The sequence below is a fragment of the Penicillium chermesinum genome, assembly GCF_028974085.1.
Source record: "Penicillium chermesinum strain IBT 19713 chromosome Unknown utg000007l:1.0-2695246.0:1.0-2697696.0, whole genome shotgun sequence".
Taxonomy (NCBI): domain Eukaryota; kingdom Fungi; phylum Ascomycota; class Eurotiomycetes; order Eurotiales; family Aspergillaceae; genus Penicillium; species Penicillium chermesinum.
The window spans coordinates 1,605,985-1,624,613 of record NW_026695317.1 but is presented as its reverse complement, the minus strand read 5'-3'; the positions used below and the strand labels follow the sequence as shown (position 1 = coordinate 1,624,613).

At 51.6% G+C, this 18,629-nt stretch overlaps 8 protein-coding genes across 8 annotated transcripts; 4 read left to right on the top strand and 4 right to left on the bottom strand.

The window, feature by feature from the left end:
• Window positions 1-283: 283 nt before the first annotated feature.
• N7468_009341 (DEAD box RNA helicase) lies at window positions 284-4,630 on the bottom strand (the record flags this gene model as incomplete). Its single annotated transcript, XM_058478637.1, has 13 exons — window positions 284-606; window positions 657-742; window positions 791-1,545; window positions 1,590-1,920; window positions 2,361-2,664; window positions 2,741-2,889; window positions 2,950-3,143; window positions 3,201-3,352; window positions 3,422-3,501; window positions 3,558-3,918; window positions 3,969-4,104; window positions 4,155-4,215; window positions 4,314-4,630. 13 exons carry the CDS (start codon window positions 4,628-4,630, stop codon window positions 284-286), a joined length of 3,249 nt encoding a protein of 1,082 aa, XP_058326967.1.
• A 1,228-nt stretch (window positions 4,631-5,858) lies between these two features.
• Window positions 5,859-7,418, top strand: N7468_009340 (pantothenate kinase; the record flags this gene model as incomplete). Its single annotated transcript, XM_058478636.1, has 5 exons — window positions 5,859-6,086; window positions 6,201-6,483; window positions 6,537-6,822; window positions 6,864-7,043; window positions 7,094-7,418. The coding sequence occupies 5 exons, from the start codon at window positions 5,859-5,861 to the stop codon at window positions 7,416-7,418; spliced, it is 1,302 nt and encodes a 433-aa protein (XP_058326966.1).
• A 937-nt stretch (window positions 7,419-8,355) lies between these two features.
• Window positions 8,356-10,080, top strand: N7468_009339 (uncharacterized protein; the record flags this gene model as incomplete). Its single annotated transcript, XM_058478635.1, has 1 exon — window positions 8,356-10,080. One exon carries the CDS (start codon window positions 8,356-8,358, stop codon window positions 10,078-10,080), a length of 1,725 nt encoding a protein of 574 aa, XP_058326965.1.
• A 100-nt stretch (window positions 10,081-10,180) lies between these two features.
• pigc (phosphatidylinositol N-acetylglucosaminyltransferase) lies at window positions 10,181-11,860 on the top strand (the record flags this gene model as incomplete). Its single annotated transcript, XM_058478634.1, has 2 exons — window positions 10,181-10,685; window positions 10,791-11,860. The coding sequence occupies 2 exons, from the start codon at window positions 10,181-10,183 to the stop codon at window positions 11,858-11,860; spliced, it is 1,575 nt and encodes a 524-aa protein (XP_058326964.1).
• A 970-nt stretch (window positions 11,861-12,830) lies between these two features.
• N7468_009337 (uncharacterized protein) lies at window positions 12,831-14,372 on the top strand (the record flags this gene model as incomplete). The annotated part of the gene is made up of 4 exons (XM_058478633.1): window positions 12,831-12,907; window positions 12,963-13,255; window positions 13,305-13,908; window positions 13,976-14,372. The coding sequence occupies 4 exons, from the start codon at window positions 12,831-12,833 to the stop codon at window positions 14,370-14,372; spliced, it is 1,371 nt and encodes a 456-aa protein (XP_058326963.1).
• Window positions 14,373-14,799: 427 nt separating this feature from the next.
• N7468_009336 (uncharacterized protein) lies at window positions 14,800-15,444 on the bottom strand (the record flags this gene model as incomplete). The annotated part of the gene is made up of 1 exon (XM_058478632.1): window positions 14,800-15,444. The coding sequence occupies one exon, from the start codon at window positions 15,442-15,444 to the stop codon at window positions 14,800-14,802; it is 645 nt and encodes a 214-aa protein (XP_058326962.1).
• Window positions 15,445-15,574: 130 nt separating this feature from the next.
• Window positions 15,575-15,838, bottom strand: N7468_009335 (uncharacterized protein; the record flags this gene model as incomplete). The annotated part of the gene is made up of 1 exon (XM_058478631.1): window positions 15,575-15,838. One exon carries the CDS (start codon window positions 15,836-15,838, stop codon window positions 15,575-15,577), a length of 264 nt encoding a protein of 87 aa, XP_058326961.1.
• A 209-nt stretch (window positions 15,839-16,047) lies between these two features.
• On the bottom strand, window positions 16,048-18,249 carry N7468_009334 (uncharacterized protein; the record flags this gene model as incomplete). The annotated part of the gene is made up of 2 exons (XM_058478630.1): window positions 16,048-18,134; window positions 18,195-18,249. The coding sequence occupies 2 exons, from the start codon at window positions 18,247-18,249 to the stop codon at window positions 16,048-16,050; spliced, it is 2,142 nt and encodes a 713-aa protein (XP_058326960.1).
• Between the last annotated feature and the right edge of the window lie 380 nt (window positions 18,250-18,629).

Here is an 18,629-nt window from a genome sequence, read left to right as displayed (position 1 = left end):
TGTGGATATGATCAGCATTGTTGTTGTAACAATATACATGGCACAGGCGCTCGGTTTGACGTTTCCTGATTCCTTAATGCAGTTTCAACCTCTAATCTCGCTAATGGATGTGAATTTGCAAAGGTCAACTCTCCTAATACACCAAGTTGAGTCCTCGCCGATTTTGGGATTTTGTAAGCCTGGAAATTGAGAACTCTATGGATATTGGGCTAGCGTGCTTGATGGCGGCCATGAAAATAAGGATAATTAGGCATATCGGGAGCAATGATAATATACGAGCTCTTCACAGAAGCGGCGGGCTGGTAGGATCTTCCAGGCACTGGTCGATGCGCATTACCTTCAGCCCAGCGCCTTTGACATGACGAATGAACCGTGGAAGGTATTCGACGGTTGTCGGATTTAGGTAATGCATAACGGCAATATTTCCCCCACGGGCGACACCACGGTAAAATGCGTCTAGCTGTTTTTCAGGGGTGGACGAGTTGGCCCAGATCCAGTCTTCCGCATCGACGCTCCAATTCACGATCTGCGGGTTTTGGATGTACTGGGCCAGCCGCTGTCTCATGCGAGCGCCAACCGTGCCATAGGGGGGTCGGAAGTATTGTGCTGCATTTTCGTTAGACACCTACCTTGTCGCGGGGAACTTTAGCCCTTACATTCTATTCCGAGCTCATGTCTGAAGACGTGCAATGTTTGCTCAATCTCATCATCGATTTGGTCCATCGTCGGAAGTGATTCCATCCTGGGACAAGGTTAATCGGTGATTGGCACAGACTTCGCGACCGCTTACTTAGGATGTGTATTTGAATGCAGGGCGATTTGGTGCCCTCGACTCATCATGTCCTTATAGAAGTTGGTGAAGTTGCTTGAATGATCCCTGAGCCCAGCGCCGACAACGAAGAAAGTCACCCGGACATTCTCCTCATCGAGGATTTTCATGACCTCTTGTGCAAAACGTGGCTGGCCATCATCAATGCCAAACGCAAAAGAGTTCGGTCTTTTGCAGCGCAAAACTAATGTACCACTAGGCAACTTTCCAGGTATACGGAAATTGTTGTTTGCTGCCGATGGAGGAGGTACGGTTGATACAATCTCGACACGGTATATGGTGAGCGGCGCAGTAGTGTAGAACCCTGTGAAAGAAACAGATACAACTCGACTCTGGTCGATATTGAAGTGAGAAAGTGGTATGAAGAGCTCGGTTCTTTCTAGAGAAGCAGGAGCTTGACTGTCGCTGTCCACATTGCACCTATCTGGATCATGCTTATTCCCCAAGACCGTCTGGTCTTGAGGGGGCTGCGCCTCGGCTGGGCTACCACCCGTGCAATCTTTATCCTTCTCATTTCCATCTGCATGGAATTTGGTTCGCATCAGGTATCTGGATGCCTGGACGCTGTCCGGGACACCAGGAAACGGGCTTCGTTGGGGGTTGCAGTCGGCGTTATGTTCATTCAAAGAGACTGTAAAGTCCGCCGTTCCATCAAAGACTACATGGAGGAATTGGTTCTGCCAGGGTAGAAGACTGAAGCACGACCGCGCATCGAACTGCGTATGGAAGTTCTGGTCAGGGTCTGTAGGTAGAGACGCACCCAGCCTGGCTCATGCTCGATCTTCAGATTTTCGCCGATGCCATGCCAGAAACCGAGATCATTATGGATTTGATGCTGGAATGTATCAATAACCAGTGAGGGGACTGGATTTTGGCTCCCTATAGCGTAGAATGAAGTTTCGTCATCGCCGAGTTGTAGCGGGGTTTCGACGTATGCGTGGAACATGCAGCTGGCTGCAGGCAAGAGTGCCGCCATGGCAATGGCGGATGAAACCTTGAAAGACACAATTCGATGCATGATGAGCCAACGACACGCAAATCCCAGCAGGTGATGAGGATTCTTGGTGGGGAAATCTCCGTATGGGATGCCGCTGCATAAGGTAGGCATTGTTGACATGCGAACACCCGCAGGAAGGCACGATGCTCAACACCTACTTATGCTAGGAATTGGGAATACTACAGGGGAAATTCTACGTCAACGAATGAAGACGGTCACAATAGCAGATCTTGATTTCCTAACCTCGGACTCGATGTGGGACTAGAGACATGCCGAAACATCTTCACCAGAACATGATGATATCCGCAATAACACATTCCTTGAAAAGAAAAAAGGACAACTGGGAGATCGAAAGGGGCAAAAGTCGAGCGAGTAGGCCAAGAGGCACGCATTCCCGAGGTTGAATCAAGCACAAGTCACATAACTGACTTAAAGATCGAGGCAAAAGACCACAGCCATCGATGGAAAAATCACTCAAAAGCCGACCCCCGAACTGTCAGGAGCCTGCTTGTAAATGGCAAATCAAAGATCTACCAGTTCGCACCGCGGTCAGCATTTGTGTCACCGGAAGCTTCCCAAGGATCAACGTCTTCCCCAGCGGTTTCAGTGGCGTTGTAAGCTGAGGCTTTCGCTGCGTTGTCATTGTCTTCTTCATCCTCGGCATCCGTTTCATCACCGAATGTAATCTTACCACCGGATGGCGTGAAGTCTTCCAGGAAGTCGGGAACGTTCTGGTTGCACTCTAGCAAAGTCTTGACAAGGTCGGGGGCAAGATCCGCATCGCCCTCATTGTAGAAGGAGGTAGCAAGACCTTCGTTACCAATGCGAGCAGTGCGACCTAAGTACCAGTGGAACGGGATTAGTATGCAATGTAAAGCAGGTCGGTTCCTGATATACCATCAATGGAAGCTTACCAATACGGTGAATGTACTCGTTGATACCGCCGTGCATAGCCTTGGGCAGATCAAAATTGATAACGTGCATCACGTTGACAATATCCAGACCGCGAGCTGAAAGACCAGTAGCCACCATGATGGGGCACTTGGCATATTTGAAGGCACGCCTGATTGGTTGTCAATGGCCTGAAATCATATCTTTTTTTCCAGAGGGAAAAGAAACTTACATGGCATCCTCACGCTCACGCTGGGTGCGGTCACTGTGGATAGAAGTGCTAGGCAGACCCTTGTTGTACAAGAAGTCATCAACGTAGTCAACAGCCTTCTTGTTATTGACAAAGACGAGGGTACGAATCGGGATCATGCTAACCAAGAGGTCAAACAGAGCCTGCTTCTTCTGACGCTCTTCGACGAAGTAGACCTAGAAGTAAAGTCAGGCTACGAATCAGTTGTATTTGGGGCCAGAGGGGTAAATTACCTGCTGGCGCACCATAAGGTGAGCACTACCAGGGCGCCCAATGCGAATGCGAATATGGTTCGAGGCCAAGAAGGTCCGGGCAAGCTGACGACATTCACGGTTGAAAGTGGCAGAGAACATCATGTAGCAATGGTCGGTATCTTCGTTCCCATCTGGTAGAAGTTAGTTATCATGAAATACACCCACGCCACTTCACAACACTCCATGGATGGAAGTCTCACCACCTCCAGACATGAGCTTCGAGAACTCGTCCTGCCAATCACTGTGCAGCATCTCATCCGCTTCGTCGACGATGGTGTATCTTGCCCAAGGTTAGTCATATAAAATCATCGTAAGTAATAGAGGAAGGCGACTTACCGAACACGAGTGAGGGTAAGAACATGGGGCTGGGACATGAAGTCAATAATGCGGCCTGGCGTCCCAACAAGGATGTCACAACCCTTCCGAAGCTCGTCGCGCTGGAGTCGAGCAGGCGCACCACCATACGCAACACAAGGACGAAGCATCGAACGGTAGCACAAGCGACGAGTCTCGTCGAAAATCTGAGTGGCAAGCTCGCGAGTAGGACAAATGATCAGCACAAGAGGCTCAGCTGTCACTCCATCTTTCTGGCTATCGAACCCTTCAGCCACGTTGGGACGCGCAGCTGCCAACTTCTTCGCCTTCCCCATCAACTTGGATAGGACGGGAATAAGAAAAGCGCCAGTCTTTCCAGAGCCTGAGAACTTTATTAGCGCGAGGATCACCGAAGTTGATTCTTGAACTAACCTGTTTGAGCAATACCGATCAGGTCCTTGCCTTGAAGAACGGCCGGAATCGCCCAACTCTGGATAGTGGTGGGGTACTTGTAGCAACAAAGCTCAATGTTCTCGCGCATGACAGGGTGGAGACCCATGCCATCCCACTTTGACTTGTCAGCATCATGGAAAAATGGGTTTGACGAGGAAGACGTACCGAAATGACAGGCTTGAGCGGCTGCTCACTCTCGACGTTGACAACGGGGGTTTCGTTCAGTCTGTGTATAGATCAGTATCGCCTGTACGCGAAATGGGTGAAGGGAAACCGGTATGAGGTGTATATATGCCACCGGAAGTTGGAGAGAAATATACTTACTCGCGAAGACGTTCACCGGGCTTGGAGCGGAACTCAACCTCAAAAAGCTGCTTCTCCAGCTCAGGGTTAGCGGGGCCGACGTCGCCATACTCGTCCTTCCACTCATAGCGAGCCGCATTGCCAGCCCAGTCACTAGTGTTAGACGTCGAGAAGCCTGTGTAATCGAACGGGGTGGGATCATTCCATCCGTGGATGGCCTTATTGACGGCGTCGTCCATAGCGGCAGACTCAGCCTTTTCGGCGACTTCGGCCTTGTCAGAGATGTTAGTCAAGCCTTTCAGGGCGTCCTGCAGAGCAGAGACATCGAAATTCCCCATGGTCACGGTTCGGCGCGTTGTTCAAACGGCACGCGTGATAAGGTCAAGGAGATGGCAATGTGGACTGGAAGTCAATGCCAACCGCTATCACAGGGGCGAAAGCGGAGGAGGGAAACGCAAAAATCACTCGAGAGCGGGGAAAAAGAAAGGAAAGATAAGGAGGGAAGTTGAGAGATGTAAATAATCACTTCATCACCATCAACTAGAGCAAACCGAGCAAACGAGCTCACTCTTCCTTAGCAACAAGTTGAGCTACACAAGGCGGTGCGTGACCACCACAGTAGTGGATCCTACGGCAGCTTATGAGCTTTGGTGTGTAGGCAAGATACTGAAAGATTCGACTTATTCTCATTGAAGCCTGATAGCGTACTGAATGTCAAGTCAAAACTAGGATCAAGACCCAGCCTATGATTCACGTACTAAGGCCTCGCCAAAGGAGGAACCCTACGGCAGATGGGCAGGTGATCAGTCTGACAGGGTTCAAGGACTGCTTCCAAGGTTAGTGGGACCCTGTCCATCTGCCTTCTATTCACCAGAGAGCTCACCTGCTACTAGTGCTCGTATTGCACCTTGACATGTCCTATGAGTGGAATTGAATCTTAATTCTGTTAGATACGAGTCAAGCGTATTGCCTTGAATCAAAATTACATTTCGGACTCCCCCCTTAGACTTTAGCATAGTAAAAAGATGTCATTATCCCTGTTGGATATCACCGTTTGAATGCAGTCTGCCAAGAGCGGAAGGTATACAGGTCGCGGGACCCACCTTGCAGCGCCAAGACACTTGAATTTACTATCGAAACGCCGCGACCTCGCTTTTCCTCGTGGTAGTTGCAATTTGAAGAGCTATCTGCCTACTCTTCATACTAGCTCATGCTGGTTCAGGCCTGTTGCTTACAATCGACGACATCGGATGCTTCTCGCATTCTTGACTACGCATAAAGGGGACGGAGGCTACACGTATAGAACGGGCATCGTGATCCCACCTTGGAGAACATACTAATATCCCAAACACTGCTGGCAAAGGTCTCCTACGCCGCGGAGGTGAATAGACGCAAGTACAACGACCGAGGATCGGCTGGTGATAAGCAGGAAGCCTCGGAAGTGCGATCCTCGGCAGGGCAGATCAAGTGGATCCGGGTAGAAGGAATTACTACCCTTACGCCGTAAACGTGGGAACGGGGAAAGCTGTCTTCTGGACATTCTGGTCTTCTCCTTTCAACATCACCATGGCTCCCTCAAATCCTCCAGAGATAGACGGCCGTCGCAAACGCGCTTCCCGCCTGGAGGAAGCCATCTCCAATCCCGGCGCCGTGAAGATCAATGTCACCGGCGCATTCATCGTCGACGAGGAACCTCGGTCGCGCAGCCCCATCGAAGCTGATGGTGTGCATTATGAGAACAAAGATATCCGTCTCCCCCATCATACTGGCCTGGTGAGCCATGTGGCTGTCGATGTAAGTTGTTGTCCAGCTTCTATTGCGTGTGTGCCCCGCATGCGACCGGCCCCGCAATTCGGGTTCAAAAAAAAAAGAAGCTCCCCCCCACGCTGACAATGAGGGTATCCATAGATTGGCGGATCACTCGCAAAGCTCGTGTACTTTACCCGGGAATTGGACTCGGCGGACAATGGCGGTCGACTGAACTTTTTGAACTTCGAGACTCATCGCATTGACCTCTGTATCAATTTTATTCGACACCTTAAGGAGGAGCACGAGAAGCGCAATACCTCGAAGCGTGATGAATTATGTGTCGTCGCAACAGGAGGCGGTGCATTCAAATTCTATGATAAGATGAAGGAGGCGCTGAACGTCAATATCCTGCGAGAAGAGGAGATGGAATGCTTGATTATCGGTATGTCCCGGGCAGGTGGAAGCGAGATGGAGCACGGAACTGATCCGACCCAGGTCTGGACTTTTTCATTACAGAGATTCCCAACGAGGTCTTCACCTACAGCGATTCGGACTCGGAGCCAATGCAATATGCAGAGGCTCGCCCAGACGTGTACCCATACCTCCTGGTCAATATCGGGTCGGGAGTGTCCATGATCAAAGTATCCGGCCCGAGGCAATTCGAGCGTGTGGGGGGAACCCACTTGGGAGGTGGAACATTCTGGGGTCTCATGTCCCTACTAACCGGTGCCGCTACATTCGACGACATGCTGGCCATGGCGGATCGTGGTGATAATGCGGGGTGGATATGCTGGTCGGCGACATCTATGGAATGGACTACAGCAAAATTGGGCTGAAGAGCACTGCCATCGCAAGCACATTTGGCAAAGTCTTCAGGTTAAAGAAAGATGCAGAAGATGACGCCGAGGATGGCGAGGGATTGATCAACGACTCCGAAAGGAGAAGTGGTGGAGTTAACTTCAATCACGCCGACATGAGCCGTAGTCTGCTCTATGCGATCAGGTAAGATTTCAGTGATTGCTCCTCCAGTATTTCGAGACTAACATGCGCAGTAACAACATCGGTCAAATCGCTTATCTGCAATCGGAAAAACACGGAGTAAAACACATCTATTTTGGAGGATCTTTCATTCGTGGACACCGACAGACCATGAACACACTATCTTACGCCATTCGTTTCTGGTCGAAAGGTGAAAAACAGGCTTATTTCCTGCGACATGAGGGCTACCTGGGCGCTGTTGGTGCTTTCATACGCCGACAACCGCAGAACTGGGGCCGTCGCAACAGTGTCGACGATATTGTCGCACCGCAGGCGGTGAAAAATGTCGTCAAGAGTGTTATCGAGGAACGGAATGGCCTGTCCACATCCACTTCATGATCGTGTTGTTTGATGGGGGACTCTGAACATCGCGGAATACCATTTGTCCTGGCAGGTTACAAGAACCTCTCTCACAAAACGGTCACTCATCAAAAGATCGCTGGCCAAGGGTAGATCCACATCCAATCCGGGTCGTCGATCCATTTCATCACCCTCATAATGATACCCTTGATCTTCGTCATTTTCTAGACGGACCCAGAGATAGAATGACGCAGATGCACACTGGTATGCTTCGCAAACTCTGTATGAGCTACTAATAGATACACCTAGGCAGATAGCAAAGACCTAAAAGGACATTTACTTCTTCAAATTTCCTTTGCAATAGTAGTCGCAGCCTAATACCTCGACACTTCGTGCCATCTTTGCCCTGCCTCCGGCTTGAGCCGCCGTGCTTAGTGATGTGCTATGTCCCAGTAACTAGTTATCTTGTATAAGTCATCCACGCAATAAGACTAATACCCAATTCTCCGGTATCCACCGCGAACGACTGTGTTGATGTTGAGGACATGAAGTAAATGAGATGCTGAAAGAGTGTCTCCAAAGCCCAAATTAGCATGAAGCATCAACTCTAGCATACATCCCATATGGATATTGGTCTTTTTACCCATGCGGGAAGGCTTGCGAGCATAGACCCATGGGGACTGGCACACTTGTATACTTCCAGAGTTGGCAGTACTAGACTAGACAGTAAGAACCGATCTATTGCATAATATTACTAGCACTGGGGTGGAAAAAAGCTCGGGGCTGCCTCCGAGCTGCCGCGTTTGTTTCTGCTCGTTGGCGCCCGTCCAGTGATCTTTCTTATTCATTGACATTCATTCTCATGTTGACTTTCTCCTTCCCAAGGCTCTGACACACACCCTCAAACCTCATCCTTCGCACCTCTGACCGTGTTTCAACTCGCATCTCAATTTTGAATTTCCAACCGACGAGGAAGATGTCTAATCGACGTGAACGGCCAGTGCTACTTGGTGAATCTGATAGTACCTCTCCCGACACGCTGCCTTGTTTTCATCCACTGAATGACAGAACCACAGAAGCTTTTCTAACCCGTAGCGTTGGAGAGCAGACAGCCCTCTCTCCTGTTACGCCGGATCGTGCACGCGACAATCGCGTTCCCCAGAGGATCAAAGAGCTTGAATTCGGTATGGAAGACTCTAAACCCAATACCGACTATCACAAATTCAGTATCAAATACCTCCTGAACCCAACAGTTGAGAGCATGCCATCAGAACCACCCGTCCCAAGCGTCGAAATCGACAACACATCGAGGAAGGATATTGGTACGAAACCTCCTGCAACAAGGTCTGAAATGTCAAAGAGCTTACAAAAAGCCCCAGGTCAGGTGTATTGGTTCTCCGGCTTTCCAAAGACCCCACCGGCGGGACCTGGAGCATCTCAACCATCTCCAGTTAGTCCCACGGCGGATTCCGCGCGCCATGCTGCTTGGGATCCGATGACTGGGGCAAGAGTGTCCGGAACCGGACTTCGAAGCTCGTTTGGTTCTGCGCGCTCTCCTTCGATTTCAGCTGGAAGCCAGTGGAGAATCGAGCGTGTCTTTGGCCCTGACAAACCCTTCCCAACCCATCTACTCGCTCAGCTCGACGAATGGCACAGCCGATCCCCAGAAGAAAGCCCACCCAGCGCGTTGAAAGTCCTAAGGTCAACTCTGGATAAGTGGTTCCCTTTCAAAGTTTTCAACTTTGATGGCGATGAGTATGAGTTATCAGCCTACAAGGTTGCTTACAAGAGAATCGGCGTTCCCGCAAAAGGAACCGCATACACCATGTTGGTCCTGCATTCTGAAAACGGATTTGAAAACGAAACAGAAAAGGAACTGCGAAATGATGTGTTCGTCGGCCTCATACAGAATCCTCCGAGTGTTCGCAATGTCAAGCAGAATTGGCGGGCTACCTTCCTAGTGATCTGGCTTGGTTTGAAGTCTAATTTTAGTTTCGAGCACCAAGTGTGTGCCGCAAAGGTCTCAAAGATCAATGCGGATGATGAAAGCGGTATTAAGTTTCGGGCAGGCATGTTTGGCCATAGTGGCACAATCACAAACAGCTCTCGTGTCTGTTCCCGCCTTACTGGCTCTAGCCAACCAAGCAGTCCTCGTGTGACCCCCGAGAAAGCTCTCGTACAGGGAGCCAGTTCACAGAAAGACGGTCTTCTGTCTTTTGAGTCGCCTGCGAGCCCCTACCATGGGGTAGCCCTTGGCAGCCCTATGGAAATGGCGTCGGCGGCTAGGCTTACACTTCCTGAGACGCCTCCGGATCCCTATGAGGCAACGCACGACAGTCATATCCCAGTTAACCTGTCAAAGTCTGGGAACCTTGGATGCGGACCATCTACCAAGCAACGTGAAACAAAGGTGGATCTGGGATCAATTCGGTTCAAGTTACTTTCATCGAATTCGAACAAAGCCCGCCACTTCCCAGCGAACGGATGCAACGTTGAGTCTTTTTTTAAGAAGGCTCAAGATTTCTTTGGCAATATGCAGACCGAAGAAGCTGGGCTGTGGTGCAAGATTCCCGGGGCAGGTGAGGAGCGGTATCTTGGCAAAGGTTGTCAAGAGGAGTTCGAGATGCTGTGTCGCGATGTGGCCACGCTCTCGCTAGAGAATAATGAGGAGCGAGTCATCGAGGTTCGGCTCCACGAGTAAAAGTATGGGGAGCAGAATGTAGCTAGGTTGGAAAAAAAAAAAAGCTTTAATATGTTAATTCCCCCTGACCTCTGCCAAAAAAAACCCCGTAAGTCCATCGATGTTGTCGCGCAAACTATACCCCTTCCTAATCCGGAAATTCGAACCACGTGATACCGCTGGACGCCCGCGCGACAGGTTGACAGGTCGTCTAGACCAAACGTATAACTGTACTCGAAAGCACAGCCGCTCGCCAACGCCATGCCCCGAAGCTAGGCGTCTCGGCTCGATGGAATCTCAGCACTCATCAATATCCGCATTTGCTCCGCCTCTCCTCGACTCAGAATCCCGTCGTGACCAACCTCCTGAAGTGGACCGCATTCCCGACCCCGATCGCCTAGCGCCGGAGGATGCATACTTCGCGACCTCATTATCACGGGCGCGCTCAGCACCACTAGTCTATGGTGACCGCATTCATTCGCTGGGCAGCGGCGGTGCAGCGTTGCGTGCCCCGCGTGGAGTGCTTGGCAACGATGGCCGGAAGGAAGTGCGGAAATTAGGCAGCACAAGTGGAAGACGACGGCGGAAAGGAGCATGGAAGAAATTACTCTGGGTCAAACAATCCTGTAAGAGCTCCCCGGCGCTGGATCGGATCTATTTTCTCTTTTTATAAGTTTTTTCTTTCTTCTTTGCTTGGAGTAGACATATGGGCTAACTGGAATGGGTGGCAGATCCGGACAACTACACCGATACCGAGACCTTCCTCGATCACCTGCAGCGGAACCCGAGGGTCAGACCTTACGATTTCTGGCCACTTGTTGCAGATTCAACAGTAATTGTGCAGCATGTGTGTTCAGTGGTTATCTTCGTCTGCTGTTTCAGCGGGATTTTCCACGAACGCGTGAGCCCCGTGTCAGTAGTCTGCTGGGGTAGTGTAGGCACGGCCATCGGGTGGGTGCTCTGGGACAGATGGGCCGGGGCTGAGCAGGCGGGGCTGTCACAAAATGCGAATGGTTTTGTCAATGGCGACGACGGGTCAAGCTCGAGCTCGATGGCGAGCGTGGCTAACCCAGCCGCCAGCGAAGCTCAGCCCAATAGCTGGAAGACTAGTCCCATCCACGGCCTCGGTCTAACAATGGCCGGTGGCGAATCCAAGGATCACTTGTCGCCGGGGAGCGCTGACCTCAATGGGGCTTCGAACGGGCAAGGGGGGTCAAGGGCTGGATTCTATTCGACAACGTCGAACCCAAGTCTGGGGACCGATGGCCATGACCCGGGTCTCCTGTCTCTCCTATCGTCACGAAATCGGCAGCGCTTATCAACAGTCAAATCGGCTTTTTTGATTTACTCATCTTTGTTAGGACTAAGTCCAATTTTGAAATCTTTGACGGAGTCCACGGCCAGCGACTCGATCTGGGCATTGAGTTGTTGGCTATTAATCATGAACATATTTTCCTTCGATTACGGGACGGGGGAAGGCGCAGGCGCTACAACAAAGTTCCCAGCTTCATTGTCCACGAACGCTGCCGTCATGGCGTCCACTGTGCTCGCGTCGCGTCTACCGTCGACAACACACGTGTTCAGCCTGATGCTGTTCTCCATGGAAGTCTTCGGGCTGTTTCCAATCTTCCGCCGTCAACTCAGACAGCAATCTTGGACAGGCCACGTCATGCTGACACTTGCATTGGTGATCATTGCCGGCGGTGCTGTCGGGAATGACCCTGGGCAGCGGACTGACCTCGGCTGCCATCGGGTCTTTCCTAGGCAGCCTTCTGACTGCACTTGCCATGGGAGGCTGTAGCTGGTGGCTTATAAGTTTGCAGAAATACAAGAATGTTGTCATTGGCCCTTGGGATCCGGCCCGGCCTATTATTCGGCGACAATGGAATTGACCAGCGGCACGCATACTACTCTTTTCATGAACAGCCAATGTGAAATAAGTCTGGCTTTGCTTTTATACCCTTATATTTTGGTCCATTGAACCCACCACATAGAAATATTGACTTGTTGCCCATTCTGATCAAATTACATTTTTGAGGTCAACCTCTGCTCCGGCAATCAACTAGTCGTGAAATCACCGATTCCACGCTTAATTGATTACAGTTCCAAGCGTTTGTCCCGGTTCAATGACTCCTCATTGGCTAGGCATTCTAAGCCGCCAAGAATGTAAGCCCGAGGGATGTGAATGCATGGCGGATCTAGCATGCCAGCTAACCGCGTCGCCGCGTGAGGTCAGCGGAACACGCAGCAAATCGCCATCCGTCATATCCAAGTTGATCGGATCGACCGTGTGGCAACTGTACTGCTCTGCTGAGTCTTGATGGGACCAATTCTAATAATAGAACTTCTACAAGTCACAATATTAGAAAGACTCACTCGCATTCCAAAACAAGCTCCTGAGGTAACTCCTAACCCAATATCCACGCTACATAGATCGAACCAAGGGGTCCACTCTGCCATAGGGATGGACAATGTCCCGCAGAATAAGAACTTATTCAAACCCCCATGGACCAATGAAGCTGAGCGGCAGGCGGATGCATTGTTCCCTTGACCAGTGGGGCTTAAACATGGTATGATCATCCGGGGTATGTTGAAGGAGGCACCAATGCTGTTTGTTTTATGAAAGCACAGGACGCCCTCGTACTTACCGGTTTCTTACTCCTCTCTCTTTGTGGCTTCGCAGTCTCGAGCTGTTCGCAGCTGGTTTCGTTCACTGCACTTTCGTTCCTTTTCATTTCTGCTTCTTTAGTGCCCGCTGCTCGCCGTTCAACATGCTGAAGAGTCTTGCCCTCGGCCTTCTGGCCGCCCACAGTGCCGCCGCCATGCGGTTTGCCATGTACATTGATGAGTATGGATCTCTTTGCATTATTGCTCACGCGCATTTAGTCTAACCGTTACTCTAGGTATCACGTTACGGACCTGCCAGGTGCCGACAAGACGCAGGACATCGATTATGCGATCATGGCATTTGCCCCATCAGAGCTCTTCAACTCAGACTCTCCCGCGTCATTCACCCCTTTCGAATCCCCTGATACCATGCGCAAGCGCTTCAGTCCCAACACTAAGCTGATGATTGCCATTGGTGGATGGGGTGATGAAGCTGGGTTCTCTGCTGCGGCAAAGGACGACGCCGGCCGAAAGCGATATGCGAAGAACGTAGCGGCCATGCTTGATGCAAATGGCTTTGACGGTGTTGGTATGTGCACATCGCTTTCCGTTCCCGAATACAACTGACAATGCACGAGACATTGACTGGGAGTACCCCGGCGGGAACGGACAGGACTATAAGCAGGTCCCTAACTCTGAGAAGACCTCTGAGATCGAGACCTACCCCAAGTTCCTAGCTGCCATGCGCGAGGCCATCGGCAATAAGACGCTTTCCATTGCTACCCCCGCCCGGAAGCAGGACTTCATTGCCTTCAACAACGAAACCGGTCCTGAGATCTGGAAGTCTGTCGATATGGTCAACGTCATGAGCTACGATATTCTCAATCGGCGTGATACCGTCACAGGCCACCACTCTAGTGTGCAGGGCAGCTTGGACGTGGTCAATGATTACTTGGACTGGGGTCTTGAGCCTGAGAAGATTAACCTGGGCTTCGCCTACTACGCCAAGTGGTTCACCACTGACCCCAACTCGGACTGCGCCACCCACCCTATTGGCTGCAAGATGGTCAAGCTTGAGAATGACGACGGCAGTGACAACGGCAAGTCCGGCGCGCTGACCTTCGAAGCAGGCACTATGGCTGCTCCCCCGGCCAACCTGGCCGTTAGCACCAACGGCAAGTGTGGTGCTGGAGAGGCCTCCAAGTGCCCTGATGGCCAATGCTGCAGTGCATATGGCAACTGGTCAGTCTCCATTGCTCTATCTTTTTGCTTCACCTGTCTCAGCTCGCTAACTTGTGTTCTATTCTAGTGGCACCGGCGACGACTTCTGCCAAGCAGGCTGCCTCTCCGACTACGGAACTTGCAAGGGCGTCTCGATCACCGACTCCTGGCGCCGGGCACAAGAGGACGGCAAGACGGACGAGGAGGCCGGCGGCCAGTATTACTGGGATGCAGAGACCAACCTCTTCTGGACTTGGGATACCCCAGATTTGATCGCCCGCAAGTTCTCGGACATCGTGGAGGCGAAGAAGCTTGGGGGTGTGATGGCTTGGAGTTTGGGTGAGGATACCTATCAGTTTGCTCACCTCAAGGCTATGCAGAATGGTGTCGAGTCTTCTACTGCTAGAAAAGGTACTGCGGCAAAGAAAGCCCATGCTGCTGTGCACAAGCCGGCGCACAAGCCGGCGCACAAGCCAGTGCACTAAGGATGGGATCGATTCGGGGGTTTGTGTGGGGTTGTGGCTGTGGTTGTTAGCATGGCAAAAGATGATCCTTGCCGAGTTTGCATATTTAGATTTTCGGCCTATCTAGAGATTTAAGATTGGCTGGTTCTTTTACCCTTCATCCTGCAACAGTCCATATGAATCGATATAAGGTAGTCCTATTGCACCGTGCACTTCTAGCTCATACGCCAGAAAGGGGATGACAATCAGCAATCTTAGTGTATCTCCTTACACCCGCATCAAGGTCTCTTAGGACGCAACGACTCTCCGGCATGAAGTTTCAAGTCAATTGAGGTTTTATGCAATTCCCAGTTGATATGTAGGGTATCTACCAAGGCCCAACTCCGCAAAAGAAAAGTAATGATCAGAATCATCATGAGATCTGCCCCGTTCGCGCCTGGCGCTTCCATCACCAGTGCCTCTCCTTCTCCATCATCATTTCCCACTGGATATTAGTCCAAGCAAGGAGCTGCCGCTCTGGACCAGAAAGATGTACCGAATCACAGCCTCTCGGTGGGTAACGCGCTTTGATGCAGGATTTGAACGCCATCCCCAGCATGGACAGAATAAAGTAGATGATGGACACAAGAATGAATATCGTGAGCGCGAGACACTGGGGCCCGAGCTTGTTGCGGTCGATGATCTCCAGCACATTCGGCGAGCCGGTGCCGGGAGCTGTATGGGGTTCGGTGCCTGTATCTCTATCGTGTTCTCCCTTGTGCTCGCCCAGCAAGACTCTGTATGACGACCAACCAATTGCTGGGCCCGTATCGGAATCAGGCATTTGAGGAGTGTGTACGCTGGCGACAAAGTTATATTCTTTCTCGTTGGAGCGGAGAAAAGGCATCTCGTCCATTTCGCGCTCGATGTAATCTTGGACATTTGACGCTTGGTTGTTTTCGGGCCATGTAATTACCACATGCTGTGGCGAAGAGCTCCCGCTCCCTCCCGACAGCACTGTCCGTGAGGCCGGAGCTCTGCGGGGGATATCCTGGATCGGCAGCGCGAGGCCGACGGACGAGATCAGCACAATAGCTAGGCTGGCGAGCCTCATGGTGGCTGGGCCGCGGGTCATTGCAGCTTGGGAGCCTCCCACCGTGAGAGGTAGAGTGGTTTTAAGCTATCGGCCATGCTTTGCGCCATGGCACGCTATTGCAGCTGGTGAAGGAGTCTTGCGCAATAGACTAGGGCCATGTGGACGGTTCGGCGGTCTGATTGGGCGGATAGGGGTCGCTCGTCGATATGCGGCCGGATGCGGCTAAGCTCGCTGATAAGGAGGTGCCATGGTCCACCCGAGGGATCCAATGGCTGCAGATCATGGATTTGGGAGTCTCTATGCTTGCAGGTGAGGCTCTCCGGTCTGGTCCGCGGTAGCCCTGGAGCCGTGGAATGCAGAGTTTCGGATATCGGTCCTGAGAAACGAACTTGGACGTGGTTCGGCCCTTCATGCTTGAGAGACATAAAGATTGTTAGTAAGGTTTAGAGTTTAAACTCTTTGCAAGGTGATGGGTTTCTGTAAACTAAGATAGATTACCCAAGACTAGTTCCTGAAGAACGGCAGAAATGGCCATCCCTTTGATAAGGCAAAGGATGATTTCGCAGTGAACGTATCTGGATGCCTATCAGGTAACGTAAACTCGAGCTAACAAGTTAGGATCTATTTATCGGGAGCACCATTCTTGAGAACGATATTCTGCATCAGCCCATTAAACCCCTGCCCGATCCGCGCCAGCGGAGCTTCAATGCCAATCGGTGCCCAAGCGAAATACTCCCCGTTGACACCGATCTTCGCCAGAAATTCCATAGTCGTGGACTTGGCTCCCTTTTCAGAAACAGTCAACAGCGTGGTGTTTCCTTTCCCAATGAGGCTCACATCTGTCCAGACGTTCAGAGGCAAGCTGTAGTTCAGCGAGTATGGGTTGCCGCCAGTGATCAACGTTACGTTAGAGATAGAGCCATTGCCGGCCATGAACACAGAGTCGGGCCCAGAGAAGAGAGCGCCTGGCATCTTCGAAGTTGGCTTCACTCGAAATGAAAGGGTATAATCACGCCCCTTGCTCCTCAACGGTGTCTCAAGATAGCATCCGTCGACGAGACGGAGGGTTTTATCCGACACTTTGCATCCGTGCAGAGTGCCGTGATAGCCGTTCCCAGACTTATCGGTCGCCATTTCCCCATGATGGCTGTCGAATGAATAGTTGAGGATGACATCGGAGTGACTTGGAATTGTGCGGTCGAGGTTCTGACCCGGGGCTGCTTGGTGCAGGGCATCAAACGCTGCTCGATATTCATCTTCGGTGACATTTCCGCCCCACTGTTTATCCGCAAGCGCTGGCAGAGCATTGCGCCAGGAATAATACGCTTGCAGCACTGTGGTGGCGTTGGAACCGTAATCATTCCAGAGAGCAGCCAGCTCGCCCAAAACTCGTGGATTGTTACGAGGGGGATTGTCACCCTTGTCAGAACTGTCCAACACTTCTGGCGAGTACGGTTTTCCATATGGGCCTTGAAATATTTTGCTAAGCTCCAGCTGCGGTGGGAATGACCCCGACCAACCGCCAACGAGATAGAGATAGTCATCTGAGTTGAGGACCGAGTAGCCGTTCTGAAGATAATCGTAGTACGGCTTATCCGCCCCGGTATCCCAATGTTGATAAGAAATCGATTTTGACACATTCGCGCCTTCTTTGGGTGTGAAAGTGCCCCAGATGCGCATAGACTTGCGACCGCCTGTCTCTTGGCGGATAAAGGTTTCCATCTCGTTGACAAAGCGCGTATAATCTGCAACCAGGCTGCTGTCGTACTCGTCCGCCCCGATGTGAACCACCTTGCTGTGGAACCACGGCAGAAATGTCTTCCAGATTGTCTTCATAGTGGGGAGTGTCTCGGGATGGCTGATGTTCAGCATACTCAGGTCCGTATCTAGCCCGATCTCGGGCTTCCACTGCACAATCACAAGAGCATGTCCCGGGGCTTCGATCTCCGGGATGATCGTAACGCCACGCTTTGCGCATTGCTTCTGCACGTCATTGAGTTCATCAAAGGTATAAGACTCATTGGCCCGGCGATTCAAGCCAGCGACTGCCGGATCGTCTGACCACAGTCGGAAAGCGGCGTACAGATCCAGCGAGCGCTCGCGGGAATATTGGTCCACATTGTTATAGAGGTTATCACTCAAATGGACATGGAATGTGTTTTGCTTGAAGAACGAGAGATACGAGCACATCTCAACAAGGAAGTCCGCGGGGAAGAACTTGCGCCCAGCATCGAGCATTACGCCGCGGGATGCCCAGCCTGGCGCATCCACGCCTGCTCCTTGGGGCATACTCGAATTTCCAGCTGCTGCAGCTTGGATGATGGAGCGGGTGGCCCACCATGCACCGAGGGGACTTGCCCCCGTCACGACTATCCGATCGTCGGTGACTTCGAGCCTGTATCCCTCGGATGTAAATCGACCGGCGACATCGCGGAACTGGGTGTTATTCGCCAGAGTCAAAAAGATGGTGTTCTCCTTGGATGCGCCACCCCTAGCAAGGTCAAGGTTCAAGCCCAGAGACGACTTGAGGTCACCTTGGAAGGTTTCGGCGAAACCCAGGAGCGTCGGTGGTATGAGCGTTTGGCCTTGGTGGTCTACCGCGTTGACATATCGCGAGTCCACGATAATCTGGGTGAGCTGCGATAAATCATAGCTCCCACCCGTCTCCGTGAAAGGGATGGTTGGCACCGTGACAAGACGTGCGTATGCTGCAAATGGTCAGTGACGGTTGGCGATTACTGAAATTGAGTATAGTTGATGCAGCTTACCTCCTTGCCATACCAAAGCCGAAGCTGCGCACTGAAAGAGTCGGCCCCGCTTCATTCTGCCAGGGAGTATCTCTTCCAAAGCTTCGGGATCGGGACAGCCTCAGTTTGTTTGACATCCTTTTGCTTCGATCGGGGATATTTATGTTGGAAAGATCGTGGCCGCGGGCGAATAAACCGCTGTCATGTAACCTGATAGCCGCATCTCCCCAAAGTCACATTATATTGAGACGGTGCGGTACAACCTGGGGGGGGGGGGAAGCGATCGACGCGCCAACTGCTGCTGTTGATACCAGCAGTCTCGACGATCGTCGGCTGCCCACCAACCAGCTTGCGGCGAGCTACCCGCCGAACTTCTAAGCGAGGGCTTATCAAGGACCGGGTAATTGAGACCGTTTAAGCCCGATCTGTCGGAGATTGAAATCCATTGCAGTGAGG